Raw genomic sequence first — 22,752 nt, 5'->3', positions numbered from 1 at the left:
TGGGGAGTTTATCAGAGCTCGCAAACCTGTACATCATTACACTCTGAGCTACAACCTCACTGCTTCACCTCCTGTGAGACACTCTCTAAAAAGTGAAAATGGGGAAAATTAATGGATGCATCAAGTGCATTTTTATTTTCTTCAATGTGCTGTTTATGGTAAGTCAAAACATTCTTTCTGATTTAATTTTAAACTTTAAAAAATATTTTTGTGTTTTGTTCAGTTTTCCAGGACGATTTTACGTACATTATGTTATAGAGTAGAACAGAATAGAGTTTATTTCAAATATGTAAATATAACTAAAATAACAAGAAAAAACTTTGTAAAAAACAAAAACAAACAAAGTAAAGCCATGAAGTTGCTGTGAATAGTTCCTACATGATTTTTATGCTAAAAAAAAGGATGAACTAGGAAAAAAAACCTTCAGCTTAAACTAAAACTGTTGTACTATGCTAAAAAAAACAAAAACAAAATATGATCATCAAATTTGTTCATATTAATGAAGACATGCTTCAATGTTCAAAATATTTTTTCCAAAACAGCAATCAAATACAAATCTGGTTAACTGCTCAGTTCAGTAATTTCCAGTAAAAAGGGACCCCCCCCCCCACACACACACACACACACATACACACAAAGCAGAAGAAAACAGGGTCATATTTCAGTCCACCAACCAACCACCGAGCAGCTTCTCTTCTCCTTTGTTAATTTTTTTTTTTAGCTTACCCTAATGGAAAAAAGGAAGGGTGGGGGAAAAAAAGGTGGAGTTTGAAGAAGCTGTTTTTATTTTGATTAGCCTTTTAACGTCTTTGTAGTAAGAGAACTAAAAATGATTTTAAAAAATACAAAAAAACAATGAGCTTGTGCAGTCAAACAGAATAAAATGAGAAATATGGTTTAAAAGATAATTATTTTTCGATTTTTAACACAGAGGTTTTTCTTTTTATTCATGCTTATTGATTTTATTTCCATCCATTTACACAAAACATGCAAACAAACAAACATTTACTTGTAATAATGTTTTGAAAAAACAGTTTTTAAAATCAAATTACATAAAACAAAAATCTTATATTAAATTACTTTTATAATAATAATAATAGTCTGGGTCTGGAACAGTTTCAGATCCATGTTTCTTGGGTGTTTTCACCAGCCAAGAAACATGCCTAGGCCTGAGGAAGTCTCTGATCAGGTTTTTAGCTCTTTGTCTCCCTCAGGTTGTGCAATGTAGAAGTGACAAAAGCTCTTGCATGCAGGATTACACATCTAAGGAAGAGAGATTGTGTAACCTAAAATGGCTGACGTGCTTTAAAGGTGTAAAATGGCTGAAGTGCTTTAAGGGTGTTTTCCCTGAAATGTGGCAGGTTTTCCCTGGCTGAACCATGCAAGTTTCAGTTTTAAAATAAGATAATCACTTTTTATTATTAATTATGTCTTAGTGCACTGTTTACAAAGCCTTTATTTTAAATGTTTTTTTTTTTTTTAGCACACTTAGTCCACCATACTTCCCTTTCTTGAGCTTTAATTTTGTTAAACACAAACTGAACACTGTGATTCGGTTTCCACAGATCCTGGGATGTGTGCTGATTTACCTGGCAGTAAGGGCGACTGCCATGACTCTGCAGGTAAACAACAACTACATTACTGTTGACACAGAATAAAAGAAAGGCGGATCATATTTCTTAGCCAAAAATACCTTCAGTGGAATTGGGATTTCCACAGTGATGCTTTGATTATTCAACGTGTTGATTTTATTAGGCTCATACATACGGAGAAAGAGAAGAAAGAAAGAAAGCCAAGCGGAAATATAATGATAATATGTCACCCTTCAACAAAGAACTAAAATCACAAGGAGCACACTATTTAAATTTCTTTAGTCTGCCTACAGACACTTTTGGACTTAATCAGTATCATAAGTCTGTTTTCACTGATATTAGTTAATGTGTCCAGCTTTGATACCACTCTCAACTCCCTGCCGTTGACTGTCATAACGTAGCATAGGTAATAGAGAACAGCTACTCCTCTTGTGGTTAACCTATGAAAGCCCAACCATAAAAACAACTTTCCCACTCCAGATGTTTTTTCTTATGTTCTTACATAAACCATGTGGCCGTCTTCCTGTCAAAGTCTGGAATAATAAATCAGGTCTGGCTTTAAGCCAGAATAATTCCCCCCTTGCTTAGTATCTATTTTGGGTAAACACAAGTTGTGTTTTTAGTTTGCCTTCATCAGGTGATACAATAATCAAGTGTTTATCTGTGTTGACTTAATCATGAACCACTCTTAAAGTCATGACAGGTTATGGTTGGATCTTTGTTCTGTACTGATAAGAAAAAACAGAGTTCTATAAAAACAGAGTTCAGTAATGCTTTGAAACAAACACTCTAAAGACAAAAGCAGCTGGTTTGCATTGAGCCCTGAACCAGATTTAGTCAGGACATGATGTGTATACGATAATTCTCTAAAAGCACGCATGTGAAATGGAAAACACTCATTTCGAAATGTTTAGATTAAGCCGACGTGAAGGACTCGGCGTGTTTATATAGAATCAGGCAGCCATCCAGATGTAGTGGAGGCTCTCATTTCTGCTCTTAACACAGAACAGATGCTGCCTGGGGGAGGTTAACGCTCTCACAACTCATTTTCTCTGTAACAGCTTGGCTCTGACAAAATTGTCAAACCAGAAACACAGAGCAGCAAATTATACCTTTTAATAGAGTACATGTTTTGGCTCATTGTTGTCACCAAATGAAATAGTGTTTTTTTGTTTGTTTGTTTATCTACAGTTTTTTTTCTCTTTTTTTCCTCCAGTTCATTTCCAGGACTTGTAATTAGGTTTTACAGTCATATCCTGTAGCTTGTGAGTCTGGCAGTCATCTGGGCGATAACAATCTCCACAATTTTCATTGTTAATGAGCTGAAATTTGATATCCATATATATGCTCCAGTATGAACCAGTTTGTGTTCTTGCCCTACACAGTGTATATCAACTTTCTGTTATTGTGTTTATAACAAAAAGCACTAGTTTTAATATCAATAACCATTTTTAAGTTATAGATTTTACATAAACAGTTTTCTATAAGCTGCCATGTGCAGAATAAAATCACATTGCTGCTGGAAGGACTGGAACAGCAGAAAAGTGCTCAGTGCATTATGGAAAGCAGCATAACTGAGAGATGGCTCAGAGTCACCTCATGCACCCTAATTATAATCTTAATCAGAAATGAAAGTTTGAGGCTTTAAAGCAGAGAGGATGTTTCCACTGATGTCTTTGCCTGCTGATCTGCTTTTGGTGTGTTCCACAGCACTCCCAGTGGACAACCCTCACAGTTGACGTCATTTTAAAAATGACTAATCCACACACTGCTGTCTTTGCTTCACAGAACGAAGACTGCGACTAAAACTTTACAGTTTTATAAATGTCTGTTAACACTGTCTGATTCGACCTGTTCTTTACTAAAACTTCAGTAAATTTGATGTTGTGCTAGTTAAGCCTAACAACTGCAAATTTATTCTAACCCATGAAGATACTACAGTGGATGGCCTCTTCACTGAATGTGATTTACTGGATGGTCCTGGCATGGCCTGGTTTAGGTTTTGAAATGCTTGCCTTATGATCTATGGTAGCATGGCTAGATGGCACAGATATTAGTGGGGAGACTCAATCTGATGTGAACCAGAGATTCATGTCTAGCATGTTACTGATAACTGTGTTTGCTTTTGCTTATTCCAAGAAGTAAGGATCACTGCAATGTTTGTGTTGTTTCCTGTTCTTTCTCGAGCAGTTGTCAGCTTTTGGTATGCCAGGCTTGGGCTGGTCATGGGTTTTTGCCATTGGTGTCCTCGGTGTCTCCTCCCTGGGAATCTTCGCTGCCTGCTCTGAGAAAGCCCTCGTCCTCAAAATAGTAAGTACAGGACCCCTGCATCAAACAAGATAATGATGTGATACCTGTTTATTTGTTGTTGCTTTTAATTTCACAATGAACAAAACAAGAACAAAATGATGATTCTTTTAATGTTCTTAACATTCCTTCATGTACAGTTTGCAGGATTTATGGGCATTGGAATGATCATCATGATGATTTTTGGCATCGTTGTAGCGGTCAAAAGAAACCAGGTGATCTCTTCTCCTCTCTGCCTGTCCAATAATTTTTCTTGATGCAAGTTTTCTTCATCACATTTTCTCTCTTTCTTTGTATTACTTTACATCTGTGTTTCTGTTACAGTTACTACTGTTATCTAGTTGCCTTCCTTTTCTGTCTGTGTCTGAAATTTAAAAAAAAAAAAAACAACCTTGCCTTTCTCTCAGCAACATAGTTTTAATTATTTATTCATTTTTGCTTTCCACCTTAATAACACTATCACACACATTAACAATTGCCTGTATTAATGAATTGTCCTAATTGGACATGACCATAGGGCCTAATGGATAGTATGGAAAATATTAGTAATGTTTCTTGTGGGAAATTCATCAGTGAATTAAAAGAAGCCAGTAAATAATTCATTAATTGCATATTTAAGATTTTTGTCCTTCTCTGTCTGTGTTGTTGATAATATAGCTTCTCATCTGTTTACCGTGATACTAAATATATTATTTTTTTCTTTGCAGACAAAGAATATCTTCTACAGTACCTCTAGTGAACTAGCAGAGCCCTACATGAAAGAACCATCCCTGAGAGATATGCTTGAAGCCTTACAGCAATCTGTAATGTTCTTTGTACTATTAACCTGATGACAGTAGAATCAAATAGAACAGAATAGCCAATATAGCTAGAATAGCGAAGATACAGAGGGTCATGTCCAATGTCTGTTCAAGTGTGTGGTGAAATCCCAAATTTACTTGTACAAGTAGTCAATACAGGACTTGCAGGTAGTGATCTGAACAGCAGTGGTACTGGAAGGACTCAAAAGTGATCAAGGACCAACCCTGATAGGGGAGATCAACCAAATTTGTTTAATTTGAGACTAAAAGAAAACTAAATGAATGAGATGTAAAATTTGTGGGGGTAGGGCCAAATAAGTGTATACTTCTGTCTATTCCTTTTCAAACAAAAGAATGGAATGATATCACAAAATGATGGCAAATATACACGTTTGAAATAAAAATGAACTGGACTGAACTGAAATTTTAGTCAGATAATATTTTTTTCTTTTTATGCTTGGTGTCAAGTAACTTTTTGACTCCACCTTATACAGAAAACCTTTTATTAATTATTTTTTGACTGAATTGTTTTTTAATAATTACATTATAGTTACTTTATTGACACATTTACATTAGTGCAGAACTTCATTGAGTATTTTCAATTATTTGAAGTCATTCTCTCATGTGTTAACAGATGAAATGCTGTGGAATAGTGAGCGCTAACGACTGGGGTGAGGAAATTCCCAATTCCTGTGAATGCAGTCCTTCAGATCTGGGATATGGAGGATATCGCTCATGCAAAACCAGACCTCAGGTTAGTTTTATAAAATAAAACTGGATTTTAAGAAAAAAACAAAGAATATCAGGAAATGACTAATTCTGCTATCTACACTAATGGTGAAACAACTAGTAGCTCAGTTTTCTAACATCCAGAAGAAGAATCTACCATCACAACTAGAGATTGACAAGGTACACTGCAAATGCTACGGCAAGGGGAAGCCAGAAAATTAGGTCAGGGGGGAGATATCATCATCTCCACCCTCTGGATTGGGTACCAAGCATGAAGAACAACTGCTACATTGAAGGCGAGAACAGCTCACCTGGTCGATTACCAAGGCTATGTGAAATACCCTCTGAAGGCCAACAGAATATGTGAATACAGCACTGCGGGCAATCCCTACTGTGACCATAACCAAAACCAATCGATCTACTCTCTGGCAGCAGTGATCACTGAGCTCCCTGGCTACAAGATGAACAGCCACAAGGAGCAGTACCCTCCATCGAGAAGGAGACAAGAGGCCAAGAGGCCAAGATCAAGGTAGCATAGAAGAGAGTTAGCAAAATATCTGAGCTGCAGAAAGCTGTGATGAAGAAGGTGCCTAACAAGTACTGTCCATACCCGATGCCTAGAAAACTGACAAGCAAAGACTCACAGCCTTGGCCAGCCACTTGAGGAGGTATACAAGAGAGATGCAAGGCAGGAGAATTAACCAGCTGTTCTCCACAGAACCATCTAAGGCGTGTGGCAGGGGAACAATGTGAGAACAGCACCACCAAGGCTAGAAACAGAACAATACTGGAAGAGCATACGGAAGAAGGAGACAACACATTACAACAATGCTCAGTGGCTAGTGCTAAAGAAGCTTTTTGCGTGAAATTAGTGTCAGATTGTCACTTTGAAATTACAAGTTGAGTAATTTTGCAGCCATCCATTCCACATTGACAAATGTAACTGTGTTTTGCCCTACAGTAATTTATATTTTATAATATGTATCTGAAAGTTAATAATGAACTGTTTCTATTTGAATACACAATATCCTCTTGTTTTCTTACAGGGAACCAGAGGCCCACCGCAAGTCTTTGCACAGGTATTTAATCCCCCAACCCCTATCAGCTAATCCAAACACTACAGTCTGCCAGTCTGATAGATTTCCATGTAATAACTATCTTCCATTCTCTTCTGCAGTCCTGCGGTGACGTCATGTTTTCGATGGTAGACATTATCTTCAAGATCGCTTTGGGCTTCTTCTTTGGATTTGCTGTGACAGCAGTAAGCTTCACTGTTGTTTTCATTTATTGTCACTGGTTATCACTGTATATCACTGTGACTCCATTGTTCTTTAAGATCTTATTTTATTAAAAAAAAAAAATCTTGGAAATAAAAACTCTTAGTTGCATTTCTAAGATGCTTTTTCAGACATTTGCTAGAATCTTAGCTTATTTGCATACATGATTACATTTTTGTTGCTAAATACTGTTTAATGTTATTAGTGTTCATTCCTTAGTAATGTTGTTACTGTACCTTCAAGGCTTAACTTCACTCTATCAAAGAAATGTGAAAAAATAAAAATAAAAACTGAAAAGGTAAAGCCCAAGAAAAACAGACAGTTCAACTGCCAAAACCTTTGGTCATGACTGCATTTCTAGTGGATATTTGCTGGTAATAATTCTTTATTATTAACACAAGTATGGGCGCAATAGTATACGTTGAGTTATTTGCATGTTGACCCACAAAACTACATTCCAAGTTCCCATGTTAATTTGCTTTTTAAATTTGATTTTCAGATCTGATAAACCCATGTTTTATTTACAATAAAAAACAAAACATTTAAAATATTTAAACTGAGAGGAATTATATTTTCTTTATCCTTTTGCTTTTAAAGTCTGTTTTTTTGTTGGGCCACACCACTGTCAAGCACTGAGACATGAATCCTTCTCAAGTGTGTCGACTATACATCAGTGTGTAGCACATAAATACAGGTAGCATGTTGACCGCTTTACTAGCAACAAAGCTGGTAATTCCTCTTCAGCTTCTGAGTAAAAGCTAGTAATTGCCGTGTTGGAGCAGCAGCATTTACATCATTGTCATCCTCAGCGGGCTTCACCACCAGTGCTGTTGAACTGTAGTTTTTGAATATTATCACCTACCTGTTTTGTGAACTAACCCCCTGTTCATCTACCTGTCTTTATAGCTACTGGGCCTGCTTATTACCATCTTCATGATCCATCAGGTCCAACGTAATGACACTGGAGGAGGCATTGCCATGAAAGGCTACTGAAGAGAACCACCGTGCAGCTATGTCCTCTGATCATCAACCATTGCATTAGGTGACCACAAGAGAACTCTCTGGTCAGGACATCACCTCTTTTTTTTACTTTGATTTATGAAAAAAACTAATGTTTGCCTTGAGAGAGAGCAAACAAATGGCAATGTGGCATGCTGCAGGATTTTATTCAGGACAGAAACTGCTGCATTTCTGTCTAGCTTTCCAATGTACAAAGCATAGCTTAGAAAGCAAAACATTTTTTTATGTCTTATGTCTCTTATGTGTTATGTGATGGTATGCAGTATTCTACTCATCTTATGTAGAGACCTTTTAATGAAAAGAAGTTGAACCTCTAAATCTGACTTTGTTAAACCGTGGAGGCTGAAGTTGTTGAGAATAGGAAATTTTTTCTGGTTGCATTAAAAAAAGTGAAAACTCCAACTAAACTTCACTAGATCAAAACAAAAATCAAAAACAAACATCCAACTGCGTTGAAATTGTCTGGATTGTTTGGCTGTTTTGTCCTTAAGTATGACATTCACTGAAGAGGTTAAAGAGTTGTTTATTTTTTTGGATTACATTTAAACATGCACTGATTTGTCCCCTGGTTAAGAACAAATAAGTAAATATGAGAAGTGAAAAATTGATTCCTTCTGTTTCTGAGATAGGGTCAGTAATCTAAATTATTATTACATTCAAATTGAAGTCAAAACTTCCTTGGGTTAAAATGACCAAGTCAGAATGGCACTTAAGCTGTCACCTGCCTGTGTTTGTAAAGTAAATGGTAAAATAGTAAATGGCCTGTATTTGTATAGCGCTTTACTTAGTCCCTAAGGACCCCAAAGCGCTTTACACTACATTCAGTCATCCACCCACTGGTGATGGCAAGCTACATTGTAGCCACAGCTGCCCTGGGGCGCACTGACAGAGGCGAGGCTGCCGGGCACCACCGGGCCCTCTGACCACCACCAGAAGGCAACGGGTGAAATGTCTTGCCCAAGGACACAACAACCGAGACTGTCGGAGCTGGGGCTCAAACCAGCAACCTTACGATTACAAGACGAACTGCCAACTCTTGAGCCACGATCGCCCCATAAGAAATATAAAGAAATATAAAACAATGAATTCATATAAATTTTAAAACTGTGTTGTTGTTGTTTTGTATGTGGGAAGCACTTGAGTCATCATAGTTTAAGGTGAAAACTGTCTTTCTGTGGTTGTTCTACGGTTGAATTGTAAAATCAGATTTGTCCATTTAAGGTACACTTGTGTAACTGGAGCGTATGTGTACTAGAAAATGACTAAAAAATTACTTATTATAATGTCATCTATGGTGATAAAATAAAAGCTAAGTGACAAACAGAAAAATAGATCATCTACTGACAGAAAACTCATCTGTCATTAAAATGGAAAAAAGAAAATGTATTGGCAGCACTTTCTAACAGACAGTTTTGCATTTTGCAGCTCTGTTTCCTGCTCATTATACAGAAACTGCCCCAGAGGTAATTGAGTGGTAATAATTTAGAAATTACCACATTATTCCAGTCTTGTTTTGTCTTTGTTATCCTACTATTACCATTTTATTACAGAGCTGCATTTCCATATTATTACCCCCAGTTTTGGGGCTCTTATTATTCTATTACATAAATTTCAGGGTAATATTACTCAACTGTAACTACTGTTGCTGCCATGATATTACTTGTATATTACTTATATTACTTTGGTAATTGCATGGTAACAACTAAGAAATTACCACATTATTATACTCTTGTTTCTCCCTTGTTACCCTTCTGTCACCACTTTATTACAGAGCTGTAATAGAAAGTGCTACCAATGTATTAAAGTTAAAGATATATTGTTACAGGATGCTATATGTCCTGCATTAATATCATTAATAAATAAACTCTAGAGACTGAAAACACATAATGCCTCACTCTCTTCTTTTATAATGTATTTCCTCACCTCTGGCAGTAATCACATCACCCTGGAAATGTTTCAGACAGGAAGTAAATAACACTGAGCAATATACCATCTCTCTCTGGCTTATGGTTTACTATTGTATGCTTGTTGTTTTGATGAGTTTGTAGCCTAAGGAAATACAAGGTTAGCTCTGTAAATTGAATATGGTGTTTGGTTAACATGGATAAATAGTGCAAGCCTAAGAATTTCAGTGAGCGTTAGGTTTAGGCACTGCTGGTGACTCGTCAATAGAGGGCACTAGGGCATGGCCTCCATGGAAAAAAAAAATCCATAACAAGCAATTAATAGCAGAAATATGACATAAATTACGAATAAGCATAGTATATAGTATAGTATAGTAAAGTATAAATATATTCACAGAGAGTTGAGCTCCTTGACTCTCTGCTCAAACCAGCTTTCCTCCCAGTCCAGGCTGTGTACATCCTCATCATTGAAAGAGTGTCCATTGACTGGCCTGTAGGCGTAAATAGACTGCAGAGTCCTGGACTGACAAGTTACCTATTTTGTGTTGTGCCCGCTGCTTAGCCAGAGGTTGTTTGCTTTCCCCGATCTAGAAATCATGGCAATATTCACGACACCGATTGATTTCTGATTCAAGGCAAAAATTCCCTTTTGCTTCACAGGCTGACAAAAGCATATGTGAGCAGGAAGAGTTGTAACAGGACTTTACAAAACAAACAGCTTTTGGAACTAGTGAAAGAGGATGTTAGCAAAGCAGTGGAAAAGACAAAGAACAAAATAAAAAGGACAACAACAAATGCTGACTTCAAAGTCAGTGACAGGGTTTTAAGAGCCAATATAAGTAATCAGCAGAGGAAAGGAGGAAAGCTGGAAGCCAATTATTTAGGCTCATGCGTTATAACAGCTATCCAGGACCAAAGCACCAACCTTCAAGGTTCCAAGGGGGTTATAATTTCAAAAGTAAACATCGGCCATGTAACGCTACACTGGTGTTTAAAAAAAACGTCTGGTGCACTATCATCTTCATTTATGTCACCTCAACCTGAAGGCCCATAACCAGCCACAGCCCTCTCGCAGTTAGTTCCTACAGCCACTTCTGGTCCATCATCACTTGAAGCCACCCTCTCTGCCTCTACTGCTTCACTATTACTTGATTAAATCATTTAGCCAAGACTAATGCTTGGCATGTGGAAACATACATTTTGAAGGGAATATTTCTTTATCACTTTTTCTTCTTCACTAAAGTTTATTTTAGGTCATATACCAAAAAGAAAAGGTATGGGGTTTTTTTTACAGCTTAAAATATTATTAAATATTAAAATAGTATTTGACCACAGGGCAACACAGAGACAAACAACCATGCATGCATGCAGACCTAAGGACAGTTTTGATTCCCAGTTACTAGCAACACAACTGAAATGAAAAATGTTATCTCCGAAAAGATATGAAAAATATGGAAAATTGCTGTTTTTCAATGAATTTACTCTCTCTTTTACAGTTTGCAGAAAAAAAGCATTTGGAATGCTGTTAATACTGGAACCGAACAGACAGTGGCTGGGACAGGCTCATAGAATATGTTCTCCCCTGCAACTTCACTCTATAAAGAGCTAATATATCCAAAATTTCACCAGTAATAAGTCATTATAAGAAGTGCTTGGAACTAAAAATCAGGAAAGAGGGATGCTGTTTGTAACTGCAGGCCCACCACCCGCAGGAGGCATTGTAGGGGTTGGGTGCATTGTGAGCCAGGCGGCAGCCAGGAGCAGAGGCCCTGGCGGACTGATCCCCGGCTACTGAGACTGGCAATTGGTACATGGAATGTCACCTCTCTGGTGGGTAAGGAGCATGAGTTAGTGCGTGAGGTTGAGAGGTACCGGCTTGGGCTCTGGAACCAGTCTCCTGTAGAGGGGCTGGACTCTGTCTTAGTCTGGAGTTGCCCCTGGTGAGAGGCGGAGGGCTGGGGTGGGTATCCTAGTATCCTCTCGGCTTATTGCCTGTATGTTGGGATTTCTCCCAGTGGACAAGTGGGTTTGTTCCCTGCACCTTTGGGTCGGGGAACGGGTCCTGACCGTCATCTGCACTTATGCGCTGAGTGGTGGTTCAGAGTACTTAGCCTTCTTGGAGTCCCTGGGTGGGTACCTGGAGGTTGCTCCATATGGGCAGAACTTTGTGCCATCAAAAACTGAATTTGAATAAGTTAAATTAAAATTTGAAGTGCTCAGATTGAATCTGAATTGTAACTTGAATAAATGCTCTTTAAAACTGAATTTGAATTATCCTAAATTATCCTAATTTGAAATTTAATGTGTTGGTTTGAAAATGAATTGTCACCTAATTGAAATTGAATTTTATATTCTGAAACTGAATTCATTTGCTTTGAAACTTTATTTTATCCTTTAAAAATGCAGCTCTCAAATAATTGTATTTTCTTTTTTTCCCTTTTTTTCCTTTTTTTTGGGTCCCGTTTGGATCTTTAGCCATCAGAATTGTTGTCTTAAGGCCAAGAAAGATGCCAAGCGGATTTATTTTACCAAGTGGATCATCATGGCCTTGCCATATTGGTCCATTTGATTGACCTTTATTATAATTATGTATTTATTTTATTTTCGGTTGCTACAAACGGGACAGACATGACTGGGGGATAGGACAGGGAGAAAGAATGAAAGAAAGAGAAGGAGAGAAAGAAAACCAGAGGGGAGAAGAGACGGTGAGAAAGTGGGGAAGAAAGAAAGAAAAACAAACAAAACACCTGGATCACCTGTATGGAGAAAAAAAAAACAGAAGAGAAAGCAAACAAAAAAGAGCAACATAATAAATACAGCACCATCACAATAAACTAGCTAGCAGTAGAAAACAGTAGATACTGAATATTAAACGCTATTGTGCAGCACGCAAGATAGACAGTGCACAATGTGCTTTGAGGCAGCAGCCAAGAAAGGTGTAGTCCGTGTCTGTGAACACCCGTGTGTACACCTGTGTGGATCAGCATGCTTGTATTCCAAAGGTTTCTCCATATAACGATCTGCTAGGGAGTGTGGGGAGCCATAGCCCCGTCCCCCAGGGCATGAAGCAGGTATGGAGGAGATCCAGGCACCCGACATCCAGAGGCCCCAAAGTACGAGGACCCGAGGAGGACCACCAAAAGGGGGGGAACCGTGCCACCCTCCTGGGAAGAGCTGAGTAGAGCCCCAAACGAGAGGTCACCAAGCAGCTACGGAGCAGAGGCCAGAGGGGGTTGAAGTGGCGTGTCTGCGGGCTCTGCCGGCAGCCAGCTGTGCCAGAGAGGACCGAGCTTCAGGCCCAGAGGCCAGAGGCCAGCCGGGCCACAGGCGCCAGGCCCCGCCAATCGGCCACCAGGAGTGAGCCGGTACATACATGAGCGCCCAGCCCCAGTCGACAAGGACCACCAACACACCAACGTCTGAGGGCATCAGCCACCGGCAGGGAGTGTGGTGAGGGGAGATAGGCCTCTGTACTTTGGAGGGCCTGAGATGTACCCAGAGAGGTTGAGTCTAAGACCCAACCTGACATATAGACACAGACGAACAGGCGCACGCGGACACAAACGTGCATTCCCACCCCATATACACAACCAAATACTCAGCACTCACCCAACGTGTAGACAGACACAAATAGACACTGCACAGACAGTCACACTCCCCAAACATACTCTATATCCCCAGAGGGGGCGGGGGTACCTGGACCTTATCTGCAGTAGCAGGGAGGCCCTGCATCCCAGACCCCAATCTGACGGCCAGCACCTCCTCCCAGCCCCCCAGCCCTGACGGCTAACAGAACCGGGGTGAGTGAAGACCCCAAACCTCCCTACGCCTGCTCATATGTAGTGTTGCTGTGTGCTGTTCTAAAGTGCATTTAAAACACAGGAGAGCATGGTGCCTGCTTCCTCTCAGAGAGCACCCCGGCTCCTCCCGAAAACCCTTAGTGTCTATGTGCATTTAAAATTGAGGGTAGGGCACCAGCGCCAGAGGTGGGTTGGAATACACCGACCATCCTCTGGATGCTGTAGAACGTGCCCACCCCCAAGGCCCTATATGTATGTGTTATTTGAGAGTGTGAGTAATGTGGATGTCTAGGTTGCAGAATAAAATTGAGGCACAGGCGGCCAGAAGGGGACAGAGGGGGAGTGCCTCCCCTGCACCCTGGTGACATACCTGCACCCCAAGCCCTGCGTGTGTGGGTGGGTGTGGTAGAGCGGGAATAGGGAGGCAGCTGAGGATGGGGAGGGAAGAAAGGGAGGGGCAAGCGGCCCCTCCCTGGGGCCAGCTCCCCCGCTGACCCCAGTAGGCACCCCCACACTCTGGAACCCACCAGGGCAAGGGGGCCCAGGCCCATCCGGACCGGGGCCCGCAGCAGCAGCACCGCCCAGCTCCACAGAGTCCGGGGCAGCCCACCCAACTCCACCCCAGGGAAAACTGCACCCACCCCATCATCCAATCCTCTCCCAAACGACACAGGACAATAGACACCCAGGTTGAGTTCATTCTCTACCTCTCCTATATCTCTCCCCCACCTGCAGAGTGAGCTCCTGTAGAGAGGAGACCACCTGCAAAGATATAATTGCATTTTCACTTCTCACCATTCAGTTTCAGTTCTACAATTTAGTTTCAGTTCCAATATTCAGTTTTTTGGGACTTACATCCTGTTTCGGTTCCAGAGTAATCGAGCGCAGATTAATAGAAGTACGTTTGGTAACTTGACTGCATGCGGAGGTGACAATTCAGCTGCCATACAGAATATTTGGTTGAACTGCAAGAAGACTCTGAAATTTCTCTTTTCTTCTGGCAGGACAGGAACGTGGCCTTGTCCTGTGAGCCACCGTAAGGATGTACTTGGAGTGGAACTGGACTGTCACCGGCCTCAGGCTCTTCACCTTTTCAAAGACAAAGCAGTCATTTAGATAGATTATTAGATATTGTTTGCCTACTATAACTGCACAAAGAGAATTTAGAATTATTGACAAGAGTGAACAAGCACTGACAGTGTAATCTACAGCTGTGGCCAAATGTTTCAGAGAATGAGAAGTGTTGGGGGTTTTTTGACAGTTTTTTTTTCTTTACAAAGTTTGCTGCTTCAGTGATAGTTGTATATCATCTTATATCACTTCACGTGGCCCTCAGTCGGAAAAGGGAGGAGTGCTCGCTCTGGGTCAGGGATGAGTTCCTGTCCCAAGTGAAGGAATTTAAGTACCTCGGGGTCTTGTTCACAAGTGACGGTAGAAGCGAGCGGGAGATCGACAGACAATGTCAGTGGCTTGATCTGTGACCCAATGTTTCGAGATTATTTTGTATTTTTGATTTTCTTATATTAAGTTGATGATACTAACTTGTGTTATTGTGTTATTATTTTGTTATTATTAGTTAGGATTTAGTTGAGTTTTATTCTGGTTTTTGTTTCATCTATGTCCAATTGGTTATGTGTCATGTTTCCTGTCCAGTCTGTCATGTGTTTCATGTCTGTGTTATGTCCACGTTGTCAAGCTTGTGAGTCATGTCTACGTCTCTCCACGTTTTCTGTTTTATTTTTTAGAGTCTAGTGTTTCCATGTTCAATGTATTTTCTTCTACTTACCCCGTCATGTTCATTTGTGTCAACTGTGTCTCCCCAGGTATTTCCACTTCCCTCATCCCTCAAACTGAGTTCTATGTGCGTGAGTTTTTGATTTTATGTGCAAGTAATCCTATTGGGCCTGTGAAATTGAATTATTTTTATGTCATGGCACACAACAAAAAACACAATTTAAGCAAATAATTCCATAAGGGGAAAAAGACAGGCAGCACAAGAGGATCTGGTGACAAATACATTTTTAGAAGAGAAAAATAAATAATTATAGTGTACATGTCTTTAAGTTTTTTTCGTAAATACATAACTTCAAATAAAATGAACTGAAATTCCATTAAATCACAGGGGAGTTACCCCCTTAGTCATGGGTTGTATAATAAAGTGGTACCCCAAGTCTATTACTACTACTGCATTTAGCATCTTTTTCATTTGTATTGTAGCTCAAAAGCAGGTGATGCTGTTTAACCCTGTTCTCTTTTGTGATCCTGAAATTAAAAATTAAAAACTAATTCTATTACCAGGTGAACTGAACTTCAGTTAAGAAGTTATCACCTGCATTCTCTCTGGGTCAGATATAAACCAAGTTTAGGTGTAGTTTATTTTTGTTGTTCTGACTTTTTACAGTCAGTTAAACTTGTACTGCGTACTAGCTAGCATGACGGAGTTTCTATTAGGGGTGGATTTTGATTATCGATTTATCGACCAAAATCGATTCTAGAATCTGCAGGTTTTTATCTCTCTCCAAACAATATTGACTGAACCAACAGCAAATGAAGATCCAAACTTTTTGCTTCACATAAACATAGTCATGAATTCCCTCTGACTTTTGCTGTTTTGCTTCCACCACAGTAAAATCATGCTTCATGTACAGCTGTCTCTCTGTCTCTCAGTGTACTTCATGAACAGTTTCCCATCCAAAAATCTCGGTTTAGTCTACCGTTGTTTACAACGCTGTCGGCTGCTGTTTTTTTTTTTACTTGCTTCCGACCTGAAAGCCTCATTTCTGCTATTCAATACTGAACAAATTTAAATTTCTATAAATATGCAAAATTGCAAAACGCTTAGCGGTGTCACTTCACTTCAGCAGCAGCAACTAATGTTCATACTGTATGGTTTTCTTTCTTTTTTGTTCTACTGCACAATATTTTTAAGCTCATGTGCTACAAAAAGCCAGACCGGGAAAATCTTCTTCATCTTTTTCTGTGTTTTGTGAAACATAGAATATGGATTTCTGTCTATCAGTGTATCCGGTTTTTCCTGTGCTTTCCCAGGATGAGTGATTGTTCTTGCTAAATTTGGTCCAGCAGTTACAAAGAATTTATTGAGACTATTTGCCACAACATCCATATTGTATTCTTCATGGTCATTACAAATGAAATACTTGGGATAGTTCTTTTGTCCAGTCCCATGTTTTATAACACTGTTCAGTATTTCCCATAATCTTTTATTATTTCTATTTATATCTAATTGCTTCATATAGTATTCCTTTTTACTAAATCTAAGTATATTAGTTAACCTATTTTTATATCTTTTGTATCTGATTTCAGCATCTTTAGTTCTCGTTCTTAAGAACTCTCTATATAGAGCATTTTTCTTTATACATGCATTTTGCAGACCTTTTGTTATCCATGGACAGTCCATATTTTTATGTTTCCTACTATATTGCTTTATTGGACAGTTGGTATTGTACAGTAATGTAAATATTCTAAGGAATTCATTATACGCACTATTAACGTCCTGTTCCTGATATACTTCACCCCAGTTCTCTTTCAATAAATCTTTTTTTTAAATGCATTCATTCTTTCTTCTGTTCTTACTCGTCTGTACTCTTTTTTTACTGTCCATTTTATTGATCTTGTAATTCCTATCATAGATTGTAAAAATTGGAAGATGGTCACTTATGTCGTTAATCAGGAGTCCACTTACAGTCTTATTTTCAATGTCATTTGTAAAAATGTTGTCTATGAGAGTTGCACAATGTGATGTGATCCTAGTAGGTCTAGTAATTTTAGGGAATAGGTTCATACAGTGCATTGTGTTTATAAATTCCTCAGTGGTTATATGTTTATTTGGGTTTAGCAAATCAATATTGAAGTCTCCACAAATGAAAACTTTTTTGTGAGCTATTTCAATAAATGTTTCTTCTATCCAGTCTTTAAACGTCTCAATACTACTACCTGGAGCTCTGTATATACAGCTAATTATTACATTTTTACTTTTTTCTTTACAAATTTCAACTGTAATACATTCTAGTACATTATCAATCCCCATCGTCATCTTATCCACCACATTAAATTTCAAGGATTTGTCCACATACAAGGCCACTCCTCCTCCTCCTTTATTTCGCCTAGTTATAAATGTGAATTCATAACCCTCCAGTTCAAAGTCTGTTGATTGATAATTTATTCTCAGTTTTAATCCTCTGATTGTAGTCTTTATTTGTATAGTAGCAGCAATTGTTATTGTTAGATGAGAAGGCGTTTTTGTCTGGATCTATTTCATATTCCAAGTCCTGTGTATTGTGATCAATATAGTTAAATGTTTTCAGTTCCAATTGATCATATTCTGCAACTGCCTGACTGATGCAGCTGTTTCTTCCAGATGTATCTGAGTTCTTCCTTCCAGTGTGTGTCATAAGTGAGTGTGTGGTTGTCTGTTACCTTGTTTGCCGTCCAGATCGTGTTGCTCACTGATATTTTTTGAGATGTGCCATGTTTTTAATGGTCAGAACTTTGGCTTCCTCTGGTGATCCGTTTAGTTTAATGAATATTTTACAGTTCGTCGTCCAAGTGCTTTGGATTTTTCCCAGCTTCTTAAGGTGTCGCACTTTTTTGGCTATTTCAGCATTGTGTTTGGTTAGATGTTCATTGATAAAGACATTAGATCTTTTTAATTTTCTTCCTTGTTTCAGCAGCGTAATCTTGTGCTTTTGATTTACAAACCTTAATATAATAGCCGGTATGTTGCCGTTCCTCCTGGGAAGAGGGTGGCATGCTTCGACAGAGTTACAGTCCAGGTCAATTCCTTTGGACCGCAGGAAAGCAGCCACCTGTTGTTCCGTGTAGCTAATGTCAAGCTCTCCAGGTTCCTCATTATGTTCACATTAAAGCCAAAGCCTCCTCGCGTTAAATGATCCAGTCAGAATGACATTTAACCTGACACCTGCCTGTCAGGTTAAGGCGCATTTGAGTAAACTGAGTATTTGTCAGAACTCCTGGGTCATTGTTTTGAGTTTATTTGTTCTTTGCTCTTGCTTTCTTGAGATTTCTTAACCATTTTTCATGTAATTATGTTTTTGGTTATATGCTGGAGCTTTAGGTTTTGGATAATAATTCAGTCCTTGAATCTTAGTAAATGTCTTCTTGTATCCCTTAACAATTATTCTTGTTAAGGGTTTGGTTGCCTTCCCTGTGTCTTGTCTAGTCTCTAGTTTTTGTTCCCTGTGTGTTCTGTGTCCCTTCCCTGATGTACAGATTAGTTAGTTCCTGGCTCCAGCACTACCTGAATTTCATAGTGTAATATTTTGGTATTTCTGCATTAAAGTCGCTTTTTAAGTTTAAGTGTTCTCTTGGGAGTCCTGCATTTGGGTCCACCTTCAGCCTGCCTCATAGCTACATGTGACAGCATGTGTGTACTAGAAAATTACCACTAAAACATTTATATCTGTGTAGGTTCTCACTCGTCCAGGTTACGGTAATTTAAAGAGCTTGGAAAGAAAAGCAACTGGACTTCTTTGAAATTCTTGAAGATGTTTCCTCTCATCCAAGAAACGTTTTCAGTTCTAAGACCAAATGCTGGAGATTCTCATATTTTAGACCCTACTGAGAGTTGCACATAAAGAGGCTCATTGACCTACTATTGATCATGTGCCTAATCACATCATAGCCAAGGTGTTAAAATGGGTGTGGTTCATTATCAGCCAAGTGTAACACCCGTCCAATGTTCTATTGAGAGGGGCCCTGGGTTCCTGTTGCTGCTTGTAATAGGAAATGTGTGTTAAAATAGACGATAGGAAAATGAACCACACACAAGCAGGTCAATTGTAATTTAACTCCACTTTAGTAAGGATAAGTTCCAATAACACAAAATAAATTAAGTAAAATGAATAGTTTGTTGAGCAATGGTAAAGTATTTAACATCAACTGAAACCAAATATTTAAATAATATTGTGGGCCCACACACACTCTCACCGACGCACACACCTTAACTGCAACAGCCTCTCTGTGTTAACAAACACCACGTTGCAGGCCTGACTCGTGGTGTGTTGGGGCCTACAACAACAATGGCTGTTTTCACTTGTTGCCAAGCAGTAGAATAAAAGCACATGCTCCGTGAATACAACAGTACTCACGCAGTGTGGCAAGGTCTATAGTAAGTAAACTTTTAAAGTAAACTCTATACTCTATACTAGAATGTATGCTGTGTCTGCAATGCAGCACATGTATTCATCAAAAAGGAGAAGAGGAAGCAGGGGTGGATCTAGAAGGCTGGCATGGGGTGGCAAGTGCCACCCTAAAATGATCCCTTGCCACCCCAGTTTTGCATATGACAGTGTTGTTTATTAAAATAAGATAGCATTAACAGTAGGGATGGGTACCGGTATCCAACGGTAGTAACCAGACCGAAGAGCAGCGCACATTTCGGTGCTTTATTTCGGTGCTTTTTTTTTCCTGAGATATCATACACTTTAGATTCTAGCCAATCATTTTACGTTTCCGAGGATAGTAGGCGGGTCCAGGTACGTATGTTCTTTTAGAGCAGAGCTACAGATTAAAAATGCCCAAGGCGAAGTGGTCAAAAGTCTGGCTGTACTTCACAGCAAAAGATGCAAACTCAGCAGCCTGCAACAAGTGCTTTAAGGTGATACTGTGCAAAGGAGGTAACACCTCAAATCTGATGAAACACCTGGCGACGCATAGCGTTTTTTTTAAAAGCTGAGAAATGCGCCGTATTTGATAGCTTACTGCGAGACCTCACACCGTGCACATCTACTGCGGGTGGGTTGCCTGTTATCGGACCCGGTGTTTGCAACATCCCCCAAAAACCCAAAGATTAGAGTCCTGGCCCCTAGCCCTGCCAGTGTAGCAGAAATGATGATGGCAGCAGCAGCTGTTCTTCTCTGTGTGAGTAGCTTAATGTTGTTTGTGTGTAATTTAGGTTGAGTAGGCTAACCACGTTATTACATTAATGCATGTAAGGTGAACTAGCAAACATCATCATAGCTACATGCGGCTGTCTTCTTGTTTGATGGCAGATACTCCCTTCACCCTGGCCAAAAAGGCTAAAATGACCAAAGAAAAAGTGGAAAACAGTTAAACACGAGAGGTTTTTGGACAAAGTTTGTGTTTTTTCCATTGTTTAAGCACTGCTTCCAGCCAAGAATGATACCATATATGCCCCATAGCTGCAGAAAAGGCTAACATTGTTATCTTTTTACAAAAAAACAGCTGAACATGAGAGGTTTTAAGACCATTTTTCTGTTCTCCATTCTTTAAGGACCGGTTTGAGCACCGTTTAAGCACCGGTATCAGATAAAACCTATCCCTAATTAACAGTTTGAGCGTAGTTACAGTCAACAGTGAATATAAATGATAAAACTGAATATATTGCATAGTGTTCCCCCCCTCCACCATTAACAAATGGTTCAGCCCATAGCAGGACCGTCTTTTTTCTCGTTTTCAGTAGCAAGCGATGTTTATGATTGTGCCAAAGCACATTTTGAACAACACCATGGGAATTTCGCTTTTTACACAGGTGGTTGGATGTTTCACTCTGGAAATGGAATGAAGGTGATTGTTATTAACCCTCTGTGGTCCACAGACACGTTGCACCTCCAAATCACATGACTGATCTAAGCTGACATAGCAACAAGCTGCAGCCACGCTGAGTCTCTATTTCAGCCCACATTGAAAGTTCTGACTTCAAAGTTTTAACATTTTAATTACAGGCCAGTAAATCCCGAGTTATGATAATATATATAAGCCACGCTTTTTTTTCTCTAAATATTCTAATTGTCACGTTTTCGTGTTTGTGTTTTAAGCGTTTTCTAAGGAAACATAGTTGTATGAAACATAGTTACAAAATGTACATTTTGTAAACATACATTTTATAACATTTTCTAAGTTATAAAAATGTACTCAACATGTCTGTGGGGTTTTTTTTACATTAAAAAAATACTACTAGGATTTCAAGTTCTTTGTGTGATTTCAGCTCAGTAATACTAATACAGTATGTCAGTGAAAAAACAACTAAATTCAGTTGAGCTGAAAAGAATGATACCAAATAAGGCAAGGGGAAAAAATGAAATGAAACAATTTGAGGGTGAAATACAAATGTAAACTCAAAAGGAGTCAAAAAATTTCAGACCTCAGAGTCCAACAAATCATGAAAAATTAGGTTTAGATTTTTGTTCATGACAGTGCAGATTTCTGACATTTTGTGTAATTTAAGCTGTAACAATGTGATTGTTTTCTAACAAAAAACAGTGTGAAACTTAAGTTAGATTTGCGTTTGTAAATGAACCGCCCCAAGTTGTGTAGCTTTCTGGACTTTATACTTATTGGCCTACATATTTATTTATTATACAGGCTATACAGTACATAGAATCATAACTCACATGTTTTATGTAACTAAAGTGTGTAATTATGTGGGCTACAGACAATAATTAAGTTATAGACTATATTTATATGAAAAACATGTGTACTTACTGCATTTGAATCATTTTAACCACATATAACCACCTGCATATGTGTTTGAAAAAAGGCTTTGATTTTGCCACCCCATTTGATTTCTTTGCCACCCTAAGAAAATTGATCTCGATCCACCCCTGAGAGGAGGTCGCAGCATGTGTTTTCAATTTTAAGTGGTAGTGTGTAAAAGATGACAACAGTATTAGTTGTGTTTAACTTCTGTAGCCTGTGTGCTTCATTCTGGGTACGAGTGCACCACACTGCTAAATGAGTTTTGCGGTTGAGAATGTGATTAGAGTTTTGGTAAATGAGTGATTCAGATTTGCAAATTGTGTCCCAACAAGATGAATAGTGTAGTAAGTAGCAATTCAGCTTTTTTTTTTTTTTTTTTTTTTACCAGGAACATTAATGACTATGTGTATCATAATTTAGCTGCTGATTCTTTTACAAGCAAAAGAGCACAAGACTAAAGAAACATTTGGTCATGCACTTGTTCCCCTAACAAAAGAGGAATATGTATGCTTTCAACGCTTTGTGTACTGCTGCAGATACCGGTGAACCATCACAATTCATTTTTGCCAACACCAATAGAGGGCGTTATTCTAAGATGATGACATTATTTCAAAATGCATGGAGGAAGTTTGGCATCCCAGGAAAAACCAGCTTCTCTCTGATTAGGAAAATGTGAAAAGGAGGACCTAACAGCAATCAAACATCACTGACACAGACAGCAGCAAAGATGAAAGTAGCAGTGAAGTTACTTTATTGACCTGACAGTAGGAAACACATCTGGAAAACACTTGCATATGAAGACTGGCTGGGGAAAAGCAGAAGTGAGGGTAGAAGAAGACACAACA

At 38.9% G+C, this 22,752-nt stretch overlaps 1 protein-coding gene across 1 annotated transcript; it reads left to right on the top strand.

The window, feature by feature from the left end:
• LOC146499262 (tetraspanin-8-like) lies at positions 1-9,954 on the top strand. The gene is made up of 9 exons (XM_085138470.1): positions 1-158; positions 1,566-1,622; positions 3,783-3,902; positions 4,040-4,114; positions 4,607-4,702; positions 5,334-5,453; positions 6,475-6,507; positions 6,606-6,689; positions 7,612-9,954. The coding sequence occupies exons 1-9, from the start codon at positions 99-101 to the stop codon at positions 7,696-7,698; spliced, it is 732 nt and encodes a 243-aa protein (XP_084994596.1). The 5' UTR covers positions 1-98; the 3' UTR covers positions 7,699-9,954.
• Positions 9,955-22,752: the final 12,798 nt, after the last annotated feature.

Source organism: Neolamprologus multifasciatus, chromosome 17 (assembly GCF_963576455.1).
Source record: "Neolamprologus multifasciatus chromosome 17, fNeoMul1.2, whole genome shotgun sequence".
NCBI classification, from domain to species: domain Eukaryota; kingdom Metazoa; phylum Chordata; class Actinopteri; order Cichliformes; family Cichlidae; genus Neolamprologus; species Neolamprologus multifasciatus.
Note: the sequence above shows the minus strand (reverse complement) of the source record. Positions and strands in the feature narration are given on the sequence as shown.

Bases quoted from the DNA above. Each gene is read 5' to 3' on its own strand.
- LOC146499262 (XM_085138470.1), top strand. From the start codon at position 99: ATGGGGAAAATTAATGGATGCATCAAGTGCATTTTTATTTTCTTCAAT. The intron at 4,115-4,606 runs GTGATCTCTTCT...TTTTCTTTGCAG, and splicing joins TAGCGGTCAAAAGAAACCAG to ACAAAGAATATCTTCTACAG. The intron at 4,703-5,333 runs GTAATGTTCTTT...ATGTGTTAACAG, and splicing joins TTGAAGCCTTACAGCAATCT to ATGAAATGCTGTGGAATAGT.